This window comes from Onychostruthus taczanowskii, unplaced genomic scaffold (genome assembly GCF_017590055.1).
Source record: "Onychostruthus taczanowskii isolate IOZ18803 unplaced genomic scaffold, ASM1759005v1 scaffold1, whole genome shotgun sequence".
Classification (NCBI taxonomy): Eukaryota; Metazoa; Chordata; class Aves; order Passeriformes; family Passeridae; genus Onychostruthus; species Onychostruthus taczanowskii.
The window spans coordinates 25,249,776-25,273,994 of record NW_024496525.1 but is presented as its reverse complement, the minus strand read 5'-3'; the positions used below and the strand labels follow the sequence as shown (position 1 = coordinate 25,273,994).

General features: G+C 39.5%; 1 protein-coding gene across 1 annotated transcript in view; it reads right to left on the bottom strand.

Annotated features, from left to right (window-relative positions):
- The window catches only part of LOC121342933 (ras and Rab interactor 3-like), a 156,494-nt gene that overhangs the window by 58,644 nt on the left and 73,631 nt on the right, over positions 1 to 24,219 (bottom strand). Inside the window, exons 13-17 of the mRNA XM_041417731.1 lie at positions 22,523 to 22,689; positions 20,960 to 21,074; positions 18,790 to 18,902; positions 18,113 to 18,178; positions 16,424 to 16,572 (exon numbers count right to left, since the gene is read on the bottom strand). Coding sequence (XP_041273665.1) covers positions 16,424 to 16,572; positions 18,113 to 18,178; positions 18,790 to 18,902; positions 20,960 to 21,074; positions 22,523 to 22,689 — 610 coding nt within the window. The remainder of the gene's footprint in view (positions 1 to 16,423; positions 16,573 to 18,112; positions 18,179 to 18,789; positions 18,903 to 20,959; positions 21,075 to 22,522; positions 22,690 to 24,219) is intronic.

The window sequence follows — 24,219 nt, the reverse complement described above, 5'->3', positions numbered from 1 at the left end:
CACTGCTCCCTCGACCACAGCTGCCTCACTGGGCTGTGTTATCAGGTATTTTCACAGACACATTTCCCCCCTCCCTCCCCCACAAACTTCACAATTAAAGGACACCAGATGAAAGCTTGCCTTGCCTCTCCGAGATACAAGAACCTGGCAGCCTGGGATGGATTCTGAACTCAGCCAGCTCCAGCTCTGGAGAGTTACTCCAGACTGACACCAGAGTGTGGCTCCAACTCGGCCGCGTGCATCTGTGTGCTTTAGGAATTCCCCTTGCCAGGGTGGGGGAAAGGGAATGGCACTCGTGCTCCTGCATTGTATGAGCAGGTCAGGGCTGCCAAACAGAGTGGTGGAGGGAGCGTGCCAAGAAAATCCGGCCCAGGCACCAGCAGCCCCGTGCAGCAGCCCTGCCCTCCCCAGCAGGCGGGTGCCACCGCGGCGCCAGGACAGCTCTCCTCTCCCTGGGGCACCACAGGCAGCCCTCTCTGCCTGGGAACCATAGAAACACTTAGACAGATTTTGACCCTGTGCAGCTTTTTTGGTGGATAGTTCTCCATGCATGCCTGCCTGTTCAGCTGTCTTCTCACCTTCGTGCAGCTAGATCAGTGTCAGAGGCAGGGCGTGCCCAGCACCCTTTCATCTCCCGCTTTGCAGACAGGTCAGCTCTAACAATGAATTCCAGAGGACTCCACTGCTGGCTGGCTCTCCTGGGAAAGCTGTGCTCCCTTGTTCAGGCAGTGTGTAACCAGGACAGGACTCAGTCACATACATCCCCCTCAGGCACTTTGCTCTTCGAGTTCATGCGCGGCCCCCAGTGATTTCACCCCAAGGTGCCGCACAGTGCTCTCTGTGGCTCTTCTGGAAACCCGACCCAGCTTTGAACAAGTTTTACAGCTCAGAGAACAGTCAGGAACCCAGGCCATGCCTACCGGGCTGTGTGAGCACTGCCTCCTCTGATTCAGCAAATTCTGGAGAAGAAAGCACCTTCACTAAACCTCTCATGTACCTGTGCCTACATTTTAAACATACATTTTCTCATACAGGCAGACAGGCATACATGATTTTGTCTAGCTCCTACCTGGTTCCAGAGGATTTACTCTAGAGATTCTGCTTCATTGCTCATCATGAAACATCTACCCAACACCACAGAAAAAAATTAATCTCAAAATTGGGATTAGGAAGAAATGTAGGACATAGAAGGAATTGCAGACCACTGCAGACCAATTGAGAGCCAACCAATTGAGCCTGCTTTGAGATCCAAGAATTGCAACTTCATTGCCCTCGTAGCATGATTTAGCATTAACTGCTTCCACTGGTTCTAGAAGGCCTTCTTAAACTCTCTTCTGCAGTCTCCTTTCATTCTTGATTTCTCAGTTTTGGTCTAGAGAAATCTGAAAGTCTTCTTTGGTAGTATGAATACTTCAAAACTAATTTTTTTTTTTTTTTTTTTTTTTTTTAATAATGATCAAACATCTCAGCTCTGTAACTATTTCTGCTTTAATTTCTCAGAAGGACGTAAAGGCTCCAGGTCAGCAAAATTATCTGTGATTCAGCTGCTGCCAAGACCAGGTCCATCCCAGCACATCCCATTCCCTGTGGCTTTAGGACCACCCAGAACTGATGACATTATAGCAAGAGGCATCATAGCCTCTCTTTGGTCTTCTACAGAACATGTGCTAAACATGCTTTACACCGATTCCTTCTAATCCTAAATCTAATTAGAAAGATTCTAATGACATATTAAACATCTAAATTCATTGTCATTAATTTGTAATTCCTCACAAAGGGCAACTGAAACAATCACAAACACACAGACACCCTTCCCTACACAGGGGGAATGCCTTTTGATATAGTTGGAAAAGTGTGAAAGACTTCTGGGGCACCAAGGGCTTTTGATGACCATATCTTCACTCTACCCACAGATCCATCTGCACTAGAATTTGACCAGTCATTGCAAAGAGCTGCCTGTTCATTCTAATTACCTTCCAAAAAGCTATTTATTTCTATTCCCAAATGCAAAAAACATTCTCCCTTCAAAATTATAAAGGTTGAAGGTCTGTGATGGACAATATTTTTTCCAAGTTTCACTAAGGCACTTTGGTTTCTGTGCTCTTTATCAATTGACCCAGACAAGCATTTAAAACTCTCTTAGGAAGCTTTTTCCTTCCTAATGGATTTGGTTTAGGTATTTTCTTTAATGTCTATCATTCAGGTAATTTTGGAGATTTTTCTGAGTCTCACAATCCCATATTGCTGGTCTCAGAGAAACCATGCATATTTGCTGATGAATGAGTGGAAATATAGTCCTATTATCATTTGGAAATATGCTGTAAAATAGATAATCTCTAAAGTACCTGGACTATGTACACATGGTTTGATAAGGCATGAGGCCAGCCCAAATTTGTGCCAAGCAACCCAGCTGGTCTCCAGAACCCACTGCTTTACATGAACAACTGTGCACACAGAGCAAGGGAGATGTGTGCAACTTTTTCCACTTTCAATATGCACATTTTTCAGCCTGTGTTGCCTCTAGGCTGTGAAGCCAACAATACAAACCAGCACGTAGCCATTTAGGACAGGAAGTGCAAAACTATATTTAGCTGAACCTGTAGTAGAAAGGAGATGATCAGAATATTGCCCCCATTCCTGAGCACTGGTACAAGACTCTGCAGTGCTGAGAGGTTCCTGCTCAGGGGCAATATTCCCAGCGTGCTCTGTCCTCTAGGAACCAAAGGGACAGTGGCCTTCTCTGCTGCCACCAGTACCACTGCACAAGTGTTCCAAGCATCCACTAAGTTTGGCAAGGACTCACACTGGAAGTGCTGGAAAACCATGTAGCAAGTCAGTGTGGTTCTAAACGTGCTTTTCAGTTAAATGAATTTCAGGAGATTTTTGTCTCCTCCCTACCAAATTCAAGTAGCTTTGGAAAGCACCTCCTTTTTTGTATCTTTACAGTGATATCCCAGTCTTGGTGCAATGCATCTTGAGCACAGATATTTCCCTCCTGAGAAGCACCATCCCCCTCAACTGTAAAGTGTATCCCTTATGAGAGTTTGACAGACAGCAGGGATTTAATAACACTCATTTGTTTCCAGTTGCTGGAACTGTCCCTTCCCCTTTAAACACCACATCTCACAGGTTCTGGTGAGAGTGCTCCTTTTCCATGAGGAATACTTTACAAGACTTCCTGAGGCAAACAGGACTTTTTGCACTGATTCAAATAATCTTAGATTTAGTTCTTTACAAAGGATGGCTCTTGAATTTTAGATAATTTTTTTCTCCTTTCAAACCTGAACCTGGTAAAAGTTGGTATGAGATTTATTTACTGCACTGCAGAGACATATGTGTAGCCTGGGTAGAAGAATCCCTTGATAACAAAGCTCTTGTGACCAACTAATAACACCAGGGTCATCAATTTGATCCCTGTATGGGCTGTTCACTCAAGAGTTGGACTCAATGATCCTGGTGGGATCACAGAATATTCCAGGATTCTGTGAAAACTCCCATTCCAGCAGAAGTCATGGTTTTCAAAGCATGCTTCTTAGGTTCTATGGTCTGCTCTACACAGGAGATCAGACTAGACAATCAAAACATTCCCTTCTGAAGCTAAAATCTGTGAATCTATGAGAATGGTTCAGTTTACAGATTCCTCCAGTGTCTTTATACCTACATTCATCACATTAAAACTGTGATGTGGGTTTTGTGCCAAAAAAAGGCATGTCACCAAAAGATGCATAATCATTACTTCATTAGGTAATCATGTCTGGTGTCCCAGAAATGAGAACCACTGTAACCCATCCCAGCTACCTGAAACAGCCATTTTCTCCGAGATGGATTCATATTTGCACATACCATCTCTGTCTCGGCTCCTGCCTGCTCTACTCATCATATCCTCCATACATTTGCCAGATGCTGGGGTGAAGGCATTTATCTTTACATGAAACCATGGTCACCACGGTCAAGCAGCTCACATTTCTCCAGATGTTTTGTGATCTCACCACTTATTAATGTTCCTAGGAGTTAGCCTGACTCTAGGTGAGAATTAATGGTTAAATTTCCCTGCTTGTCTCCCATAGCATTTTGGAAGAATTTGATTAGATTGATTTCTATCCAGCCCCTAGCTGCACTTCTCCCTCATTCCTTTCTGAGTGGCTACTAGCTCTGGGGGCAAATTTCTCCCCAGTGTCTTTCTGACACTTGACAGATATAAATCAGCAAAACTTGTTTATGGATTTATTACATGCAGAATAGACCCTAGTCCTTCCTAGGAATGAATGCATGGATATTTCCAAGTTGCTGGAGTACTTCCATGATAATTTGCACTGCCATCATTTCTGTGCATGTGAGTAAGCTTTCCCTTTTAACTAATGTTAAAACTATGCTGAACAGAGGGGCAACCTCAGGAATTTCTCATGCAATTTTGGTGCACAGAATTTTAAAATCAAGTCTAGGTTCTCCATCAACACCTTGCCTTAGGTTACCGTTTCTTTTGAAAGCTATGAACTCCAAATACTTTGGAGTAATTTGCCCGTTATTCAGTGTAACCATAACAGGAAATCAGCTAAACACCACTTAGAAATGTTTCTAATTCTGTAATGTGTTGGAAGCCACAACATATGCACGCTAAAATGTAAATTTGAGGATCTTCAGCAATATTATAGTATGTAAACAGAAAGAGTTAAAATAGATTTTAAAATACCCAAGTTCCTCTTTATGAGTGGAAGATAGATTGGAAATAAAGACTATCAGTTAATGAAATAAAAGGTCATTCTGTTAAATTGTTCAGATGCTCAAAAAACCTATGAAGAATGCATGCAGCATGACCACTGATGCTTCAACATTCCTCCAACCACTTGATTTACAGGTTGATTCCTTGTTTACTTTCTCCTGCAATTCCAGACAAAAAACAAACCTTTGCAAGCATGTGGCCCCTTTCAGACATCTCAGAAAGAGATAAACGAATATATCTTCCAGTTTATCATACTTAACATCTTAACTGTCACAAATGTAGGGAATATCTGCAAAGTGCAAAGTTACTAATCTGCAAAGTTAATTGTAAGTTACTCTCACCAGTCTACAGGGATTGGATGCTTTCATTTTTTCCTGATGGCTGTGTGACCTTTGCCCCTCAGTGTTTAACATTACATGGAACTGAGGAACTATACCTTGAAACGAGTGGCATTGTTCCACTTAATGCAAACAGTTGCACAAAGCAAAAGCAGTGACAACTGCAGTGCAGGGTTCTGCCTCCATCCCCCCACTCCATCCCCAACACTCCATGTTGGGAACGGTGCTACAGGAAAACCATCACACAGTGGCCTGTCAGCAGCAATTTTCCCATGTTTGACTGAGTGTGCTCTAAGTAGGGCAGCACCCTCAGCAACTGGAACTGCAAGTATCCCATATCTATCCACCCATCCACAGAGCTGCTTCTACTGGATCCATCACAGAAATATCTGAAACCTTTATTCATGGAAAACAGGCTAAGTGTGTTAGACAGATAAGAAAAAGTCTCAGTATCTGGTATTATTATGGTTTTCCAAGGGGGAAAGGGGGGGAGGGGGTGTGACTGACAGTTTCAGCAGCTATGTAATTTTCCCTTGCTTGTTTAAAACAGGAAACAGAAATGCCCAGCTTCAGCATGGGCTTTATGATACAACCAAGCCTGGGGAGGATTCCAGCCTTATCCTGGAATCCCAGTAGCTTGCTGACTGTCCTTTCCATCAAAACCCATTTTCTCTCCCACTGTTTTCCTGGATTTGGTCCTGAAAGGTGCAGTGTTTCAGCCAGAGGCAAGGGAAACCTGTAGTCCTTTCCTGACAGAAAGTACACTGGAGGTCTCCTGGGAGCGTGGGGACAGGGTTTGCGGACACCTTGGTGTGCAGGCACTGAAGTGACCATCAGCTCATAAGGACGAGCCCTTATCCACTTCTGCATTTGAGCAGAAACAAAGCAAGCATCCCAGAAAATCTTTGTCACATTTCCAAAACCAAAGAAGTCCCTTTTTCTGTCCTTTGCCCCAAACTGTAGACTTGGATTCATCCTTCTTCCTTAAATAGCTAAGGTTCAAGCTAAATAAAGCTATTGCAGTTTGTTTTCAGCTGGAACATGCCAGTTAAAGGAAATACTGTAAATGACAACACAGTCATGCCACACCATTGTGACTGTGTAACTAGTAACTCAGCAGTCAGCTCACAAATGCAGCCGAAAACTCTTTGTTAAGTAGGAAAAGGAAAGCAACAGTTATTAAAAATGAAGAGTCACTAAAGATTCGGGACTTACCCTGAGTCATCCCTGGCTCCCTTCTCTCCTGCTGATGTTTTCATCATTACAGCAAACTTTCAGTCACTTTCTGTATCACAGTGGCTTGAGAGTTCCTCGGTCAGAAAAGCAATTCCTTCCCATCGCTGAGCAGAACTTCCACATCCTCAGGTTTTGTACTGAAGATAGTATTTCAAGGGCATGAGGGGGAAGATGTTGAAAACCAGCTTCAGGCTCAGTAGTATCGGAGGGCAGAGGACTAAACAAGCACTGAAATGAAAGCAAACTACCAAGAAGATCCGATTTTAGCCTCTCTTGTTTCTACTTCCTGTATTTATATGAACGGGGGATTTCAGGAAGAGGCAGTCTTTGGTGGTCAAGGGTGTGCATGTGTGTGAGAGAGTGTGTGTGTTATAAAGCCATATTTAGTAGTGCAAGCAGGTTAACCTTATTAGAAAGAAGGGCCTGAGACTTTCAATGAATTTGTTTCTCTAACCTAAGTAGGTTTCAGGGGAAATAATTGTACAGACTACAGGTATATCAGGAGGCAACGGAGCACAGTGAACTTTGTAAAGGATTTTGTAAGGCAGCAAAGCAGCAAGCCTCCGTCTGCAAATTCCTGAAGCATGTGTATTTCTACTGCTTGAGTAACTGGAACCAGATGGAGCTTGGAAACCTTTCTATTTACACAGGACCTGAGAAAACGAAATGTCTAACGCTGGCAGAGGACAGCTTTGCAAAAGCATTCCCAGTTAAAGCAAAAGCTAATGATAAGGCTGTGTGAGTGCTGGCAGATGAACAGCTCTCCACGCCGGGGAGCCCCGTCGGGCTCGGTGCACCTTTGACCTGCAGTTACTGGAGCGATCCGGGTTTGCTGTGCGGGAAACCCGAGCGGACATGCGCCAGCTGTGGAGGCTGGGGGCCGACAGATGTGCTCTCAGACAGGGCTGGTGGCACTCCTGTTTGGCAGCCCCCTTGCTCCAGAAAGATTTGATGTTAGAATACATAATGGAAAAAAAAAAGGTAGAAGTAGAAAGAAGAGGTGGAGAAAAGCAATTGGATGGAATGGAGTGGGAGACAAAATTTTTTCCGCCTTTATCTTTAGAAGGAATTTCTCAGCCTTCTGAAAATAGACAGTGCCACACAGTCCACAGCAGAAATGCAAATTCCAGGGAGCTGTCAGTGTATTGGCAAGAGGGAAACTAGACCTCAGTGCAGAACACAGAGCCAATTCTGCTGGCACTGAGCGAGAGAGAGTCAGGGAGACTTTCGCCATCACCAAGTCACACCTTTGATGTAACACAAGACAAAATTTTTCGTTTTTTTTTTTTTTTTTTTTTTTTTTTAATAAAGACTCTAACTTCAGTTCACATTAGGAAATTTATCTTCTAGCTTTTACAAGGATTTATCTTAGAAACTCTATTATAATCTTAGAAAGAGCCTTACTGAAAGACTGCATGACGGAAAATTCACCACCATTCTAAGTAAGGCATATTAGTGCCCAATTGCTGCCATTATTTAAATTCACACCTGAATTTTTTGCCTTACCTAGTTTTAAATTTTCAACTACTGTATCCTGTTATGATCTTTTCTACTATATTAAGGATCTCCTTGCTCCAACTCCTGGAGTAATTTTCAGGCAACAACAAACTCATTCATGAAAAATTTAGTCCTCTTAGACAAACTGGTTGGCTGAAATTCACCCATCCCTAACTGCAGACTTGTCAGATCTCAGCTCTGAATCCGTCTGTGGGTTCTGGGATCACAGGTCCAAGAAAAAAAAAAAAATTATTCATCAGCTGGGCACCTCAGGTACTGGCATGAGAACAATCTCCTACATGCATCACACAAACTGAACCCTACCCCAGTTTCCACCTTCCTCCCCTGCAATTCAGCAGGGACCAGACCCACTCAGCATTTGACCTTCCTCTGCTGAGGAAAAGGTTTGTTGAGACAAAAAAATGCAAAGTTGTGCTGTCTGCATGGACCTGCTCACAGAGAAAACTGTTCACACAAATAGGCAGCCGTCCTAGGCAAAGACTTAAGATTTTGCAAACGCAGAACACAACAGTTAGAAAATTTCAATTATATTTTTAGGAAAGAAGAAAAAACATTACTAAAACAATTAAAAAGATCCAGGAAAAAATGGCAAAAAATACAGAATACAAAATTCCAGTATGTTGGTGCTATCTCAGTTTCATGTGATTTGAGTGAAATCTTTCATGCTACTTCCAATGCAAAGAATACAATTTCAGAAATTTGAAGTTTTGAAATGTTTCGTTAAAGATATTGACCAAATTTAACTTTAAAAGTTCCATATTTTCTGCAAAATACTCAGCATTTCTGTAAAATATTTAAAATATGAAAAAGAAGACAAATTTTATTCCAGCTTTACTGGGTGTCTTTTTGAGCTGGAGATTTGACAGGTTTAGTATGTGACAATGTGTTCTAGAATCACGCTTTGGACGGAAACAATTACAAAAAAGCTAAATGACAAAATGATATCCAGTTCCTTCAAATTTACATTCCTCTGTTATAAATCCAAGCCAAATGGGAGGAATTCATTTCTCTTGTAGGACTGATTCACCCTTTCCATCTTAAGCCACAGCATCCTGCAGCCCTTTTTTGTAGTTTCATGCGGCTGGGTTGGAAAAGTTTAAAAATGGCTTATGGGGGAAGCCATTAAGTACAGTGAGCACTTCAGCTACAATAAAGGGCTTTGAGAATATGCCCAGATTATTCCATTGTTCTGCCTTCCATACAGGAGGGAGAGGCTACATCAATAACATGGCTTGTGATAGGAGCCCTTAGGAACTGTCATGCCTATTGTGTCACTAATCCATAGATTATGTGCCTTTTATAGAGCCTATTACATAACAGATCATGATGGGTCACAGTGTCAAGGATGGAAGGATTAAATGAAGAGGCACTTTCCACACCCAGATTCTGGTTTTTAAAAGTTCATTCGGTATAAAAGAAGGAATCTTTTTACTTCCCCAGCTTAGAAAAATTTAGCCTAGCATGCACTAAAGAATGAAATCTTTTTCAAAATTCAGAGAATGCAGAATATCCTTTTTCTCCTCTTCCGTAAGACTTCTCTGTAGATGCACAAAAAGTCCCACAGTGGCTAATGCCAGGTTTACACAGCAGTAGGGATTCCAGTCTCATGCACAATGCTTAAGATCAAGCTTTGTTTTAACTTGCATCTCCTGGTAGCAAACTGGCTAGGAGTATTCATGAGAAGACTCTTGTCTAACGAAACTGTAAACACACCAGGCCATGAGATAAGGTAAATAAACTCTTAGCTCCTCTTTTTCCAATAACTGCAATTAAAGTTTTTCCTAAGCCCAGCACAGACTGCACCACAGACTATATACAATATACTGGGAGTCTCCACACACCCTGAGGTGGACTACAGGCTTGCTGGAAATGGGAAATCAAGGGTAAGAAGGAGTATTTCCAGAGCCTAGGGAACTGGGAAAGGAAAATAGTACTGTGTGGCCTTTGGACCTTATGTCCAGCCTCTGATCAGCATGCAGCACTCAGTGTGAACCTGCAGGACACCAATGTATCACTGGAGGAGGCAGCCAAAATGCTCTTGATCAGGGTTTTTTCCTGAGGTTGCCAGAATTGCTTCTGGATCAGTGCCTCAGTACAGCAAACTGTGTTCTCAGCAAACTGAGTTCTCAGTTTTCTAGTCCTAAAAGAGCAAATTGTGTGTTTCAGAACTGCTGCAAATCAAACCCATATACTTAACTCACTCCAGATAATGGCTTGATCCAGGCAATACACCCTAGAATACACAGAATGTGGGGCCTTCTGTCACTCAGTTCAGCAGGGTCCAGATTTCACCAAAAAGCTAACATGTGCAGGCACATGTCCTATTTGGGTCCCAAAATTTTAGATTTTCAACAACATATATGAGAATGCTTCACATCTACTAATCATCTGAGAAAAAAAACAGCAAACACTCTTGTTTATATAATTTATTGATAGTGTACATATTTTTATATAGTGCATTATAATACTGACTGCTATAATCTTTATAAATGCTGAGTTAACTATTTTTTAAAATTCTCACAACAAAAATAATCAAATATCATGCCAACATTTTGTAACAAATTATCACATTAAATCCATTTGGATTTCATGACATGTTTATCTGTACAATGGACCCCATATCACAGAGCATTCACAGTGCATAAGGTCACAGTCATTGAAAAAATAAGTAACATGAGAGATTTCTGTTATTTACAGTTTACAAACCCATCCCTTTCTGTTTTCAAAGTAAGCAGTTCTAGAAAGTTTTCATAATATTTAAAGAGGTATTGCACCTCTGAAGGGTGCACTGCAAACGCCTGCAAGTATGAAACACAGGTTTTTAAAAGGTTCAGAAGTTATTTCAGTGACCATATAGGATTTCAAAGAATTTCTTGCAATGGAGGAGATACCATGAGCCAAATTCTATGCTCAGTTCCACTGATACTAATTTGTGCCAACTATCAGGACACTAAGGAACACTGGCACCACTCCCAAGAATGTGAAGGCAAGAATTTGGTGATAACTTTGCTGCAGTAACAGCCATTTGAAACACAGGTGTTGCTGGGGAAGCAGATTTACTAGTTTTCTTTGCATACATAACTGGTACATGAATAAAGGCCATAATCTTTCTGCAAAAAGCCTCTGAAAGGAAGCATCTCAGTTGTTATTAATCTTTCTAGAGATTATATCTGTCTAGTTTTCACATACCTTTAGAATTTGCTACCATGCCTAGTGCTATAAACCAATCTTTTTATTTGTCGTTCAAGTTTATCAAAACCATCTCAGTGACAGGACAGCAATGATTGCCTACATTCTTTGTGCAAGTGAAAAAGAAAAACAGAATTAAATTCCAACTGTCAATTTTTCGAAGAAAATATCCCAATGGCGTTAATTTCCCATAGTTATTAATTTCTTTCAGTCAGTGCACTTTATGGGAGCAAGCAGAACCATGTGATGAACAAATGCCACAATCACTACACATCCTGGCCTGTGGAGAAGCAGCCACACACATCTCACATGTCAGGACTTCACAGACTTCTCTGGGGAAAAACCATCAGGACCTCACATGTGGGAAAATGCAAGAAAAGTGCTCAAGTTGTTGAAAAGGAGGCTTTAAAACATGTACACAGTAGGTCAGAAAGTGAAATGCACTCATCAGTTGAATGACATTCCCTTCTTCAGCAGGACATTGATCACTTGCATACAGACTTTTCCAAATGGTTCAATGGAATAGTAACGGGCTTGGTACAGAATTGCTGGAACTAAACACTGTCATTTACCTGTGTAACCATCACATAAATCTCATCATCTAACAAAATGAAAAAAGTGGCATTCAGACTCATGGAAATAGAAAGAAAATTGTGCAGCAAATGCATGAGCTGCAGAGATTTTCTTCTGAATGTTTAAACACAAATAACAGAGAGATCGGAGGCTTGCAATGACAGAACATTATGCTCCAAGGTGAAGTACTTCAATTAGGAAGAATCTTTGGTTTCACCTGGCTATCAGAGTTATTTTAGTGTGTGTTTCGTATTACATAACGTCTGATCCTTCCTTGGCATGAATAATCAGACAGTATTTCTACAGCTTAAAGAACTCTACCAAAACCAACTAACAGTGGGACACAAGTAAATGGCATTAAAATTGCAAGAAATCCAAGAAAGGAAGACAACAAAACTCATGAGGCATTTGTGCACCTAGAGCAAACACATAATAGAAACTAGTATAACTAAAGCAGTGTCACAAGGGAAATTATTAAAGCACAGTCACAAGGGAAATCAGACAGAATAGAATCCTCTCTATAATTGCTAAGAATTAGATTAGTATAGACCTCCACCATTTGTTTGCATGTTGACAGAAAGCTTACAAATATAATCTAAAACCAGAAGCTAACTTTGTTTCTTACAGCTGCAGCAAGCATACAAAAACAAAATAAAATTGGCACACAAAGACTGAGCCAGGAGAAAGACGGTTGACTATGCCGTACTTCTTGGGAAGACTTAAGGTTTCCTCTAGGCTAGACTGCAGCCCAGAGAGAAGCCCTTAGACCATCAAAGAGACATTGGGATAACCATACCTGGAGCTTCTTAGATTTAGACATGCAGATCCTGAGCTTGAACTCTTTACTCAATCAACACTTCATAATGCAGTACAATTGTTATGGTAAATAAATGGAATCAAACACTGCTGAACACAATGGAAACACTCCCAGTTCCTTGCTACAGAGAGGATTACACTCCATGGGTCTATGTGGGACTGTGCTGCTCCAGGGAAGCTGCAGCTCAAAAGAGCTGCTAAAAGCCCTCCTTGGCCGGCTGTAACTCAGTTTTGATCCTGCTCATACACAAGGGCAGATGAACAGTTGAGAAGTCTGAGGCAAGGGACAAGTTCTCTTATTTACAGGAGTGGAAATCTAAAGCGGTATCAGCAGAGCAGAAGTCCACAGATTCTGGTCAAATCTTTTAATTTGAGAAAGAAATAAAATCTTTAGACTACAAAACCAACAGAACATGGAAAGAACTGACTATGATAAGAAACCCAGAAACCATGCTCCGCTGTCATCTTAGGACACAATCCAGCAAGGCACTTGGATAGCTTAGCTTTAAAATGGAATCAAACCTATTGAAGTTAAGCTTTGCTGGATATGAGATATCTTTTTCTGAGTTGTGTTACTTTTCAGTGTTAGTATGCTGGCAAATTTCAGATTGCACTAACAGTTTTCTCTCTCACATCCACCAGCTTTCTTTTCACTCTTGAGCTGAACATTAACTTACAGAACATTGTGACATACATTCCAAACTCAGCCAGATAACTTTTGCAATGGTTAATGAAACAAAATGGCTGCAAAATTTTATACATACAGTCCGAACAGCTACAATATAGAACTGTGCTACCAGTGTAGAGCCAAGCACAAATCACTCCTTTTCTTGACGAGAAAACGGCAACATTTTTAATGGTTTCCTGACCACACAAGCTGATGTTTTTATTTTCTTTTTTTATTTTTGTATACATGTGAAAGGCACTAGTCTGCTATTACTCAGCAATAGCCTCCTGAATTACTGATACATTCTGACGTGGGTTTTTCTCCAATACAACAATTTGTCAATCAGATCTTTCTTGGACCATTCAGTTTACCTACATGGCTTAGTGTATAACTATTTATTTTAGCATATGGACATGGACTACTTAGGAGCTTCTTGAAGTACTTCATATGATTACATGTCCAAAGCCCTGTCGCAGCATCTCATAATTCTTTGGCAAACAATACATGTAGTGGTGGTGTCAAAGAAGAATCCTACTAATGTTATTTATAATGATAAGCACAGCATGATACTTGTCTCATAGCAGCAGATGCAGATGAGAACATCCCATGAAATGCAGCATTAGAATTCAATATAAATTGTCCTGAAGTGAGTTTATATTTCAGGGAGAGCTGTAGATGAAAGGAACCAGCCACACATTTTAAGTGTTCTGGATTCTGAGACTGTTTCTGCTAAAACACAACACTGGTTTTCTGGAGCAGGTGATATTCAGATTAGGCAAAGTAATATTAAATGACGTGTGAAGGACTTATGGAATTAGCAAACAAAATTCATGTATATTTGGGCAGAATGTCAGCTGCTACAGAAAAAAAAATGGTGCCCATACGCTTCTAAAATTTCCTGGCTCAGAAATATGAAGGTACAATACTATTTTCTAGATCTGGCACTATAAAATTTGATGCACTCATCCCTGTCAACTCAGCTGATCACTATGCATTCAAAACCAGACTTTGGAACTACTCTTCTATTATGTAAAGACAACTGAGCTGCCTGAACTGTGCACAGGAGAGCAAATGTTTGCTTGGAGACAGTTCTCCAAGACCACAAAAACAGAATATAGGAAAAAAACCATTTACTCAGCCTCTCTCTCTGCTCCTTTCAGTCTCATATCTAAGTCATCACCAGATTTTCAGCAGTAAACTGTCCTCCTGAAAGACAGCAGGGGAGAGAGGAATACTAGGGAGGGATATTCCTACACTGGTGCAGCAGTAAGCTGCATTTTCACAGCCTTTCTGCAACAGAAGACTCCAAGATGAACATGAATTCCATCTCCTCAGCTTTATACTGCAGCAAAAACGTCGTGAATGCCTGGAAATGGGGTCATTGGCATACTTGAGATAAAATGTGTTTACTGCCATTCTTGACAATTTAATAAACCATCTTAGTAATGCTGTAACTGTGTCCATCTTTAGTTCTTAGCCTAATGACACAACCCTTTAATTAAGGTAAGAAACCCTAAATGGATACTAATACTGACATTTGTAACAAAATGTAAAGCAAATAACAAATATGTTGCTCTTTTTCTGTTTAGAATCACACTGAACGGACCCAATTCTTAAAAAATAAAAAACACCAGCAGCAGCATACACTCTTTAATTTATTCTAAAATAATTTTTAAAATAATTTTTGTTGTAAACCCATTGCCTGGTGTAAACAGTATTCTGCATGTCAGCTAAACATAATTATTTGTCATATGTCAAAAGAAGGAACTTTCTGAGTAAGTGCTTATTTGCTAAGTTTTTATAGTATATTCTCATTGACACAATTTTTTATATGTAGTCTTAATGGAAAATATTAATACATTTAAAAACACATCAACTGTTAGTTGATAGGTTTGGTTTGGTTTATAAACATTAAAAATTTTAAAAATCTATGTATAAAGGTAACTGTGCTTCTTTAGAAACTTTATGTGATCATTCACATACAGCTTCAAAATATTTTTAAAGTTTAGTAGCAATTCAAAATATGCTGTCTCAGTGATTTACAATTATATCACTGCTAAACTGTGGAATGTTACCCACTATTTTAATACTCTGGGCTGGATCTTGCTGTCAATTATATCCAGAGTAATTCCTTATATCAGATTTATGCTGGTGGAAAGGATATCAAAACTTGGCTTCTACTCAGGGTTAAAAAGAAGTATATAATGCTTCAAAATTTGCATGCAATCAAATCAAGGACCATATTCTCTTGACAGACTTGCTTTTGTCAGGGTGACTCTTATCTGCACTGCTCCGTGTCAGCAATTCATCTTCATTAAGCTTCTGGGAATAAGAAAAAATGGTGCAGAATACACCAGCTTCTTGACTGATGAAATAAGCTTCTTCCTCTCACCAATCAAACTGAATCAAACCAAATCATAATCAGGGTCGGTTTTGTTGTCAGAAAGTCTCGATTATGTTCAGCTACTACTCCCAGCTGGTAACAATAACTGATAGTTACTGAGCACCCCGTTATATTTTATTTCTTTAACTTCTTCTAAATTTACACAATGGGCTTACAATGGCCAATGCAAAGGTTTTTTTGTGGCACAACAGTCCACAAATGTCAGTTTATATCTATGTATACAGCATTCCTCATTAACAATAAAACATATTTTTCAAGTATGAATTTCTGCATGTAAGTTCTTCAGTATGCAGTTACTCTGACTTCTAGTGTGCATCATCACAAGTGATACAACATACAACCATTTCCTCTTCTTTCTCTGCCACATTGTTCATTGAACAGAGTGATAAATATCCAACATTGCCATCAAAAACTGTCAGTGCAGTTTCTCTATAAGCAGAGCACTTGAAGGGGGAAATGATCCTCAACAGTGCATGCCATGATATGTGCCTTGGACTTTCTGGTCCTGTAGTTTAAATATTCTGACTGAGCCAAGAAAGGTTCTGAACTTGCCTCTTATCCTTCCATGGAAAGTAAATGTCAAAACCAAAAGAACTATAAATAATTTTCTCCCATCCTCTTGCTAACCCTGATGGTAGTGGTTGATTGTCTGCAGAAGGAGAAAGAAAACCACAACAGAATGCCCAGAAATGGGTCCTTTTAGAGTTCTGCATAAGATCCATGTAGCTTTATGACAGAGCAGCAATATCCAAAGATGAGGAAAATGCTTTGGTTGCCTTCAGCTAGCATGTTAAAAGAAAGGTATCCTCTCCTTCCATATAGGTAAAAGTTCTCGTTAGCTGATTAAGCAGGAATGACACTCAAATTATTGATGGAAAGAAGGTAGAAATGTGAAATGCCTCCTGTCATTTACAGCATGTGTAATCAGAAGAATTTCAGTCTTTCTCCTTGTTGTGGTTTAAAGTTCTTCTCGGCACATAGGGAAGTTGACAAAGGTGAAAACATTGAACTCTATCATTATAGATAAACACAAGAAAATACCATAAAGAAGCAACACGTAGATGCCTAACTTCCTGTCAAGCTTCCACTTATTTACATGGATTCCAAACACCTGCAAGCAAACAGAGTGTCAGTTAATAAAGTTCTGAAGGAGACTTTCGGAAACAATCATTATAAGCTAAAAATGAGAGTCTTTTGAATTAGAGGTCTTGCAGGAAGACAAAAATATATTCTCAGTATTTTATAGATCAGAAAGGCAACATACCTTGTTGACTTGGTTCTGAGTCTCAGCTGTCCTGTGACTGTTTTACAAAATATTCAATGAACTAAACTAAATTAATGTCCCTCCCTCAAGTGTTCCCCTGCAAATCCTTTATGTCCCAGTAGTACAGCAGCACCTAATGCCCATTCTTTCAACAGCTGCAAAAGAGGTGCTCTACTTGCTTATTTGCTGAGCTCCAGAACTAAGGGGTTATAAGTTACAGGTAGCAAAGCAACAAAATCCTCAAGAAGGCATCTACTTTCCATGGTGTTCAGTGCCTCTGAATTGTTATTTATTTTGCTCAAAACTTTCATCCAAGTTTGTTGTCAGAGGGTCTATGCAAATCAGGGTACTCAGCAGAATAAATGAGACTGTAATAGATGCCTCAAACTCAGATGATCTGGCTTCTGCTAAGAAAAGACTCTTTTCAGAAAAGCATGAAAGGCTAGCACAGTAATGCCTCTGCACAATCCTCCCATTTTTCCCCAATGTGCTGATTAACAATATGCATGCAGCAACACCAGATACAAACGTGTACAGAACACCGGTGCTGTTTCACAGGCACTGGGCAGTATGGCAGGCTGGGGATAAGAAATGAAAAGAAAACGTTCTCACACCTTATAGATCAGATAAATTAGGAAGTTAGTAGCAGAGTGAACAGCCCTGGCCATTCTGTCACTTAAGTCATGCACAGGTGATGTGAAGCTTTGTAAGACTTAGTCATGCAACAGTGTGAAATCTCCAGTGGTGACCACTTCCTCTACAAAGCCTCCACAGGCAATCCGTGAAAGATGTTAGTATAAGTGGATATTTTTATACCTTTTTGATTCCTTATACCTGATTTGATTCTTCCTACAGAGCGTTCCCTGGGAGTCAAGCATGAACAGACCTTAAGTACCAGCAAAATTGACTTTTCAAACAGAATTATTGTTTCACCTTAAGAAGTCATGTGTTACAAGGGTGTCTTATGCTGAGTCACATTTAGTATGTCTCTTCCAAGTCCTGAGGTTCACAGTCCTCACAGACTAGTCTTCACTAAGGATTTGATATTGGCTGGTTTGAAATCAGACACAAGGGCAGAGGTGATGAAGCACAACTGGTCTTGTCTCAGCTTAGAAACAGGCCAAGGGTATAGACACAGGACCACAGAAGTACTATTGGATTCAAAAATTTCAACACTGCCACTGAAATCCATGGGACCTACACGTATCCAGCACATCTTGCACCAAATGCCAGACTGCAGTCCTCACTGAGGACAGTGGTAGCTCTTCAACTCATGGTAGCACTAGAAGAAATCAATGCTAAGTATTTCTATTTTATCCTTCTATAACATGTAAACACCTAACAAGTATTTTCAAATTGAAATACTTGTAGATGCTCTAATACTTACAGTAAGTGCCACTGATCCTAGCAAAAGTGCAACTGAATAAACCAATCCTTTGCTGTTTATTCTTACCTGTGGAAATCAGAAAATACTTTTAAAATGCTGACCATATAACTGTGCTTTGGAGATCAAAAATCAATTTACTGATTTAAAGTCCAGCTTCTGCTTTCAACAGTGCCTTACATATTTTAAACTATGTAAATCCATAACAGATGTATCCTAATGAAGAACGGGAAGATTAAGGAATCAAACCGAACGTAAAGTAATCCCATCTCCATTAAAAAAAGAAGTGAGCATTTATAACGGATTTTATGTAAAAAATCCTCAGAAGAGAGAGATATGCTGTTATTTGGTCTTAGTTACAAAAATGCTGAGGTACACGGAGACAGGTTTACTGGAAGTTGTGTAGCAAGAAAATGATAGAGCCATGAACCACCCATGGCAATTATTTTCTGCAACACAGTGTATGTAGTCCAGTTGACAAACTGGAAATTAATTGCAGCTTGTCGAAGAAGAATTGCTTTCTCAACTGGGTTCCTTGGCAAAGAAATAACACATTATTGAGCAACTAATAACATGATTAACAGTTTGGTTTTCAATTTATTCTATTTGCATGCTTTCTTTTTAGGATTTTTTTAAAATAGAATAAAAGTGCAAATGAAAGATTTGCCAAGTATACATACAGTTGATCCATAATCGATCGCCATGGTCTGCAAACCCCATGGAACACCAAGTCCCACCAGAATATCAAAGACATTGCTCCCTACTGTATTGGATACTGCCATGTCACCAAGGCCTGCAGAGGAAAAAAAACCACAAAAAACAAGTCTTTGAAAATATCCAAGTATATGGCCATTATTCTGCGCACTGGAGGAAGCTAAAGGGGAATGATCCACTTTGATCCAATCCCCCTTGAACTGGCCAGAGTATCTGAGGTAGGGAGATAATTTCCATTGGCCTGACTTCTGAAAAAAAAGTTGCTCGCTCCAACTACACCTTCCTTGTATCTTGTAAAGCCTTTACATAGTGTGTGATAGCCATGCAGCACCTGAGGTGTATGTTAAAGTCTTTTCTAAGTAGTCTGCAGCCACAGGGAACCTGAAGATTAGGCACTGGATTTAGTATGTGGATATGTGACCTTTATCTCATGTGAATTAAAAGAGATCCTGAAAATAACCAACCAGATGATAGTCAAAGATATTATGCACTTCAGTGGGGTTTAATCAGTAATAATTTCACTTCAAGAACAGTAAAATACTACAGGAAAGGAAAAGAAAGGTAAACAGTGGTAAAATACCTATGTATTATTCAAAATCTACTTCTAATGCTCACCACTGGCTGGCATCTCATGCTGCACCAATGTCAGTGGATACAAGGAAGGCAAAATTCTTTCTGTCCCTGCTAACTTCCCTTAGACCTGGCCTAAGTATTGAATCACTTCCACTAAGTGAATACCAGAAAGTAAGGAACTGAAAAGGAACTCTGGCATTTGGGACATCTCCCAAATGTAGTTTCAGAGTAAACAGAGTGGAGACAGACAGTACCATACCATAAATACAGGATCTGTAAGGTAATGCTTTGGATCTAATGATGCTAGTGTCCATCTAACCTGTCTGCATACTGTCAGTGAACAACTCCTTGAATTCAAGCAGTGCAAAGTCCCTGTACTGTCTTTAAGGGCATCAGGCCCCTTTTTGTCAATCTAGTGCTCACCTGAATTTTCAGAGTAAACAATCTTTGCAGTATTTTTGCCTAGTACAACAGAAGAACTAATCTACAGAAGCAGTCTGTTAATTTAAAAATGTAACATTTTCCTTGTTCTTGAGAAAACCTGTTCACTTAAATTAATACATGTGCAAAATTAATTTAGTAGGAAGCTGGTTCCATAATAATTCTGAAGACTTTGTTGTACTTTTGTGAGAATATTCTGCACACAACAAATAATGCAACATGGAAAATTATTTACTTTAAATATATAACACTTTTCAAACAAGCAACATTTAACAGCACTACTACTATCTCAAATTACAAAGGTGGGGCTTTTGAGTACTTAATTTATCATTGAAAAGCCCTTGTTGTTTGCCCAATGATGTGTGCTGGAGATATCATTATCTGATAAAAAAAAAGGCTATGGGAATTGAAATACTGGAAAAGAATAAAATTAGGTCATTTTCTTATTCTACTGCTGTGCAGAGGATCACACTGTCAACTCTAATGTTTTTCAACAACAGGAAGGGATGCTGCTACCAGCATTTTACAAATAAAAAAAGGAAACATGATGAAACTTAAACAAAATTTAAAAATAAAGTCTGACAATTTCAAATGGACAGCTGAGGAAAATGTAGATGTCAGTAATCCAAAACTCTTTCCAGTGCAGCTATTCATATGTTCCAGTGGGAAAGAGGTCAGCATTTGGATGAGAACTCTGCCTGGAACAAGAAGACTTCTGCCAGATCCTCTCAAAGCACTTCACTTCCTTGGATTTGAGAGGCCTTCTAGACATCAGTACAAGTTTACATGGAGATGTGCTGGCCAGTGCGACTTCTTCAAAATAGTTTTTAATAGCTGATGTTCTAGTTTTGTCCATGACTTTTGTCCTTTTACCCTGACTGATACATACCATGCATGGGACATCTGAGGTTGAATCACCTTCTAGAATGCTAGAATGCCCCAACCCAATAAGCAAAAGATAATTTTTTTGGTTCACAATAATTAGCAAATTGTTTTAGCTTTTAATGAGGTTCTCAAACAGTAAAAATTATAAAATTATAAAATTGCATTGACAATTTGTGTGTACGGAGGAAACAATCTTACACATGTAAGACTGCAGTTATGCTTCAGCAGACACAGTACCTTGTCTTGCTACTATTAAGCTGGCCATGCAGTCTGGGACACTTGTTCCTGCAGCCAGGAAAGTAATGCCCATGATCACATCTGGTATCCCAAGGGTGTATCCAATCACAGTCACCTGAACAAGGAGGAAGGTAGATTAATTTATCATATTTGGAAAGTCTCGTCATTCCAATGAGGAGAGTATGCCAGTTGTGGCATACTCTTTAACTTTGATTTCTGGTGTGGACTCCAACAGGAATAGACTCAGAATACTTATCCATTTCTGCAAATTAAATACTTGTGGAATAACCAGCCTAAAACCAATCCTGTGCAAAGGAAAAATACTTTGGGTCTTATTATTCAACATTCTATGAACAAACAAAATCTCCATTTCCTGTTGTACTAACATGACATACTGCAGTTTTAAGGAGATACAGTAAAATCTGTGGGCTTGGGGTTTTTTTGGTTTCCACAAATGGCAGCATTCTCACTGGTTCTATTCTCAAAAGGACTGCAACCAATATTACATTGTAATACAGTGGCAGAGATATAAAGAACTTATTATAACCTAACACATGAAGAAGGAACTAGTTTCTTGTGTGACTTCTCATATAATCCCAAAGTGAGCATGTCTGGTTATACTGTCCCCTGATATTCCAGATGCACCTTGAAAAGAGCTTAGGGAATCACTGAAGATTGCAGCAGAGCTCTTAGAAAGGACAGAGAACTTATTTAGCTGGAACATCCAAAGAGGGCTGAAAAACCATCAAGAAAAAGCAGCTGAAAAGGAAACAGGCTTGTGAGAGTGAGAAGACTGAACTGGGGACAGACAGCTGTTTCCCTGCTGAGACTGCTAAGGATGGAAGTCTTCTAGGCTGTGTTGTTTTCTTGAAATAGTTTGCCAGTCTATCACATGAGGAAAATTGGACCTTACACTAAAGAAAAGGTGTATTTTAGGAACTCAACTGACAAACTTCATCTTCAGGGGCAAGCAGAGGCCCAGGAATAGAAGTCAGCATTACTCTCTTGCTGAGACTGGTAACAAGGTTCTCTGGTCCAGCTGCCTCTTAAAGCAGTATGGGCTGCAGTCTTAATGAGCACCTCTCTCATTTGTGAAAGCAGTATCTATATATGGAACCAAGGTACAGAGTGTGACCTTCCAAAGGACATATAATATGATACAAATGTGTGGCTTTGGCCTGCAAATGAATTTCTTAGACACAGTCTATGTTACAGGATTGTTTTAAAATGCAAAAATTATATAGAAAGTTGCAAAAAGTATACAGAAAACATGATCTTTCATGAGAGGAAACATAAAGTGGTTTTCAAATGCCTGACAGGCATTTGAGGAAAGTAGAGATGTTCTCCACTACCTTCCCGTACTGTATTGTGCCCTATATAGTAAAGGCCCAATTATTTCAGCAGAATAAAAGGCAGCAAAAAGCTAAAATTATAATAATTACTGTATGAGCTGAAGAGACTGCACTACAATTACATGGCTTTCTTTGACAAATGCACAGAAGATTTTTACATTCTTTGAGACGGACATTTCACTCAGCACAAAGTCCTGCTACATACACTTACCATCCACACCATGAAGTAGGAGAACAAGGCAATCCAGAGAGTGGACAAGATAAATGTCAGCATAAAGCACTTTTCCCAGCGTGGTTTGCTGCAGTTTGGAATTGTTGTAAACAGCAAGAATATCAATGGCCATGTCAAAAGCCATTTAACTTTGTTCATTTTTCCCTCTGCAGGACAAAGGAAAGAAACAGTTGAGCTTTCCCATCACTATCCCAGGCTCAGTTACACCTCTTTGAGCAGAGCAGATGATCCCAGAAGGATATTTACAATTGTGCATGTCAGCTCATTTTCCAGGGTACCTTTCAACTATACTTGGCCTTGCCACTTTCAGCCAAGTTCTGCATGCTCATCCAGTATCTTCGTATAAGTCTGCCAAGATCTATGAAAATCCATGGAAGAATTACAATGATTTAAAATCACAGCTGATATTAAAAGCAAAATTAAGTCAAGTTTGTTGCTCTTTTAAATGTATTACTCTAATCCAGAATTAAAAAACCCCAAGAACAAAACCAACCAACCAAAAAAAACCCCACCCTCTCACCTTAAGAGAAATATTGAAATCCAAGTGGTGAAAGTGACTTGTACATTCTGTGCAGCAACAGAAAAAACAGAAGTACAAAACCCAACCTATGAACATGGAAATTTTTTTTACATGCCTTATTGCTCTGACTTGGGCAGAAGTTTAAATAAACTGGTACTTAGAAGGTCTAGATTTGTTAAGCCTCTCTATCTGCATACAACACCACCTTGAAATGGTAAAAGAAAACTTCTGGAAAATGAAACAAGGGAGTGACCTCCCTTGTACAGCTCTCCAAAATCAGCTGGTGAGAAATACTTGAGAATTGTCATTGCTGAAGACCGGTACACACCTTGTTATTTCTTTAAAATTTACAGTATTGCAAATGTAATCTCAATACATAAAACAGAACCATTTTATAACTGGGCCATAAGTAAATGGGGCACTATTCATACAGTTCATGAGGCATCCTTCCAGCAGGATGACAAATTTGTCTATCAGGCTAAGTGAGAGTATCTCAACCAACATTGTGACCATTTTGGCTTAGGCTTTCTTTACATTATGTTTCCATCCAAGTAAGGGTTTCCATCATTAACTATGCTTGAGATCTGCTAAAATATGCTGTTTTGAATAATATAATTGATCACACTGAAGGAAATCATCAGGTACACCTTCCAGTGAAGTTATTTAGCTACATTATAAACAACAGTTTATAATGTATGTAAGGTTTATAATGCCTAGTTTCTGGCAGCTTTAGTTTTGGAGAAATCCTGCAAAATTTGCAAATTTCTAGCTTGGGTGGCTACTTACTTACTAGTCTGATTTAATTTGTTGAGTGTAAACGTCTTTAATAATTTACTTTTGTATATATTCTAGACCTATATTTTCTTGCTTAAGTTATGAAATGGCTTTCTAACTTGAGATTTCCTTGTGAATTTTGAGATGTCATCAACTCACCAGGAAATCTTAGACTAAGCTTTGCTCTTTAGTCCAGTTCACAGTTTGTGGCTATGGAATTTCTAATGCATAAAACTACTGAAGTGTCCCAGGGTTATTTCTAATTCTAGACTTTTACATGTCACTGAGGATCTATTACAGATTTTACAGGAAAGACCTTTTACTCTCTGCTTACATACACTTCTGCACAGATGTTTTTTAAAACAGTTATCTTCTACCTGTT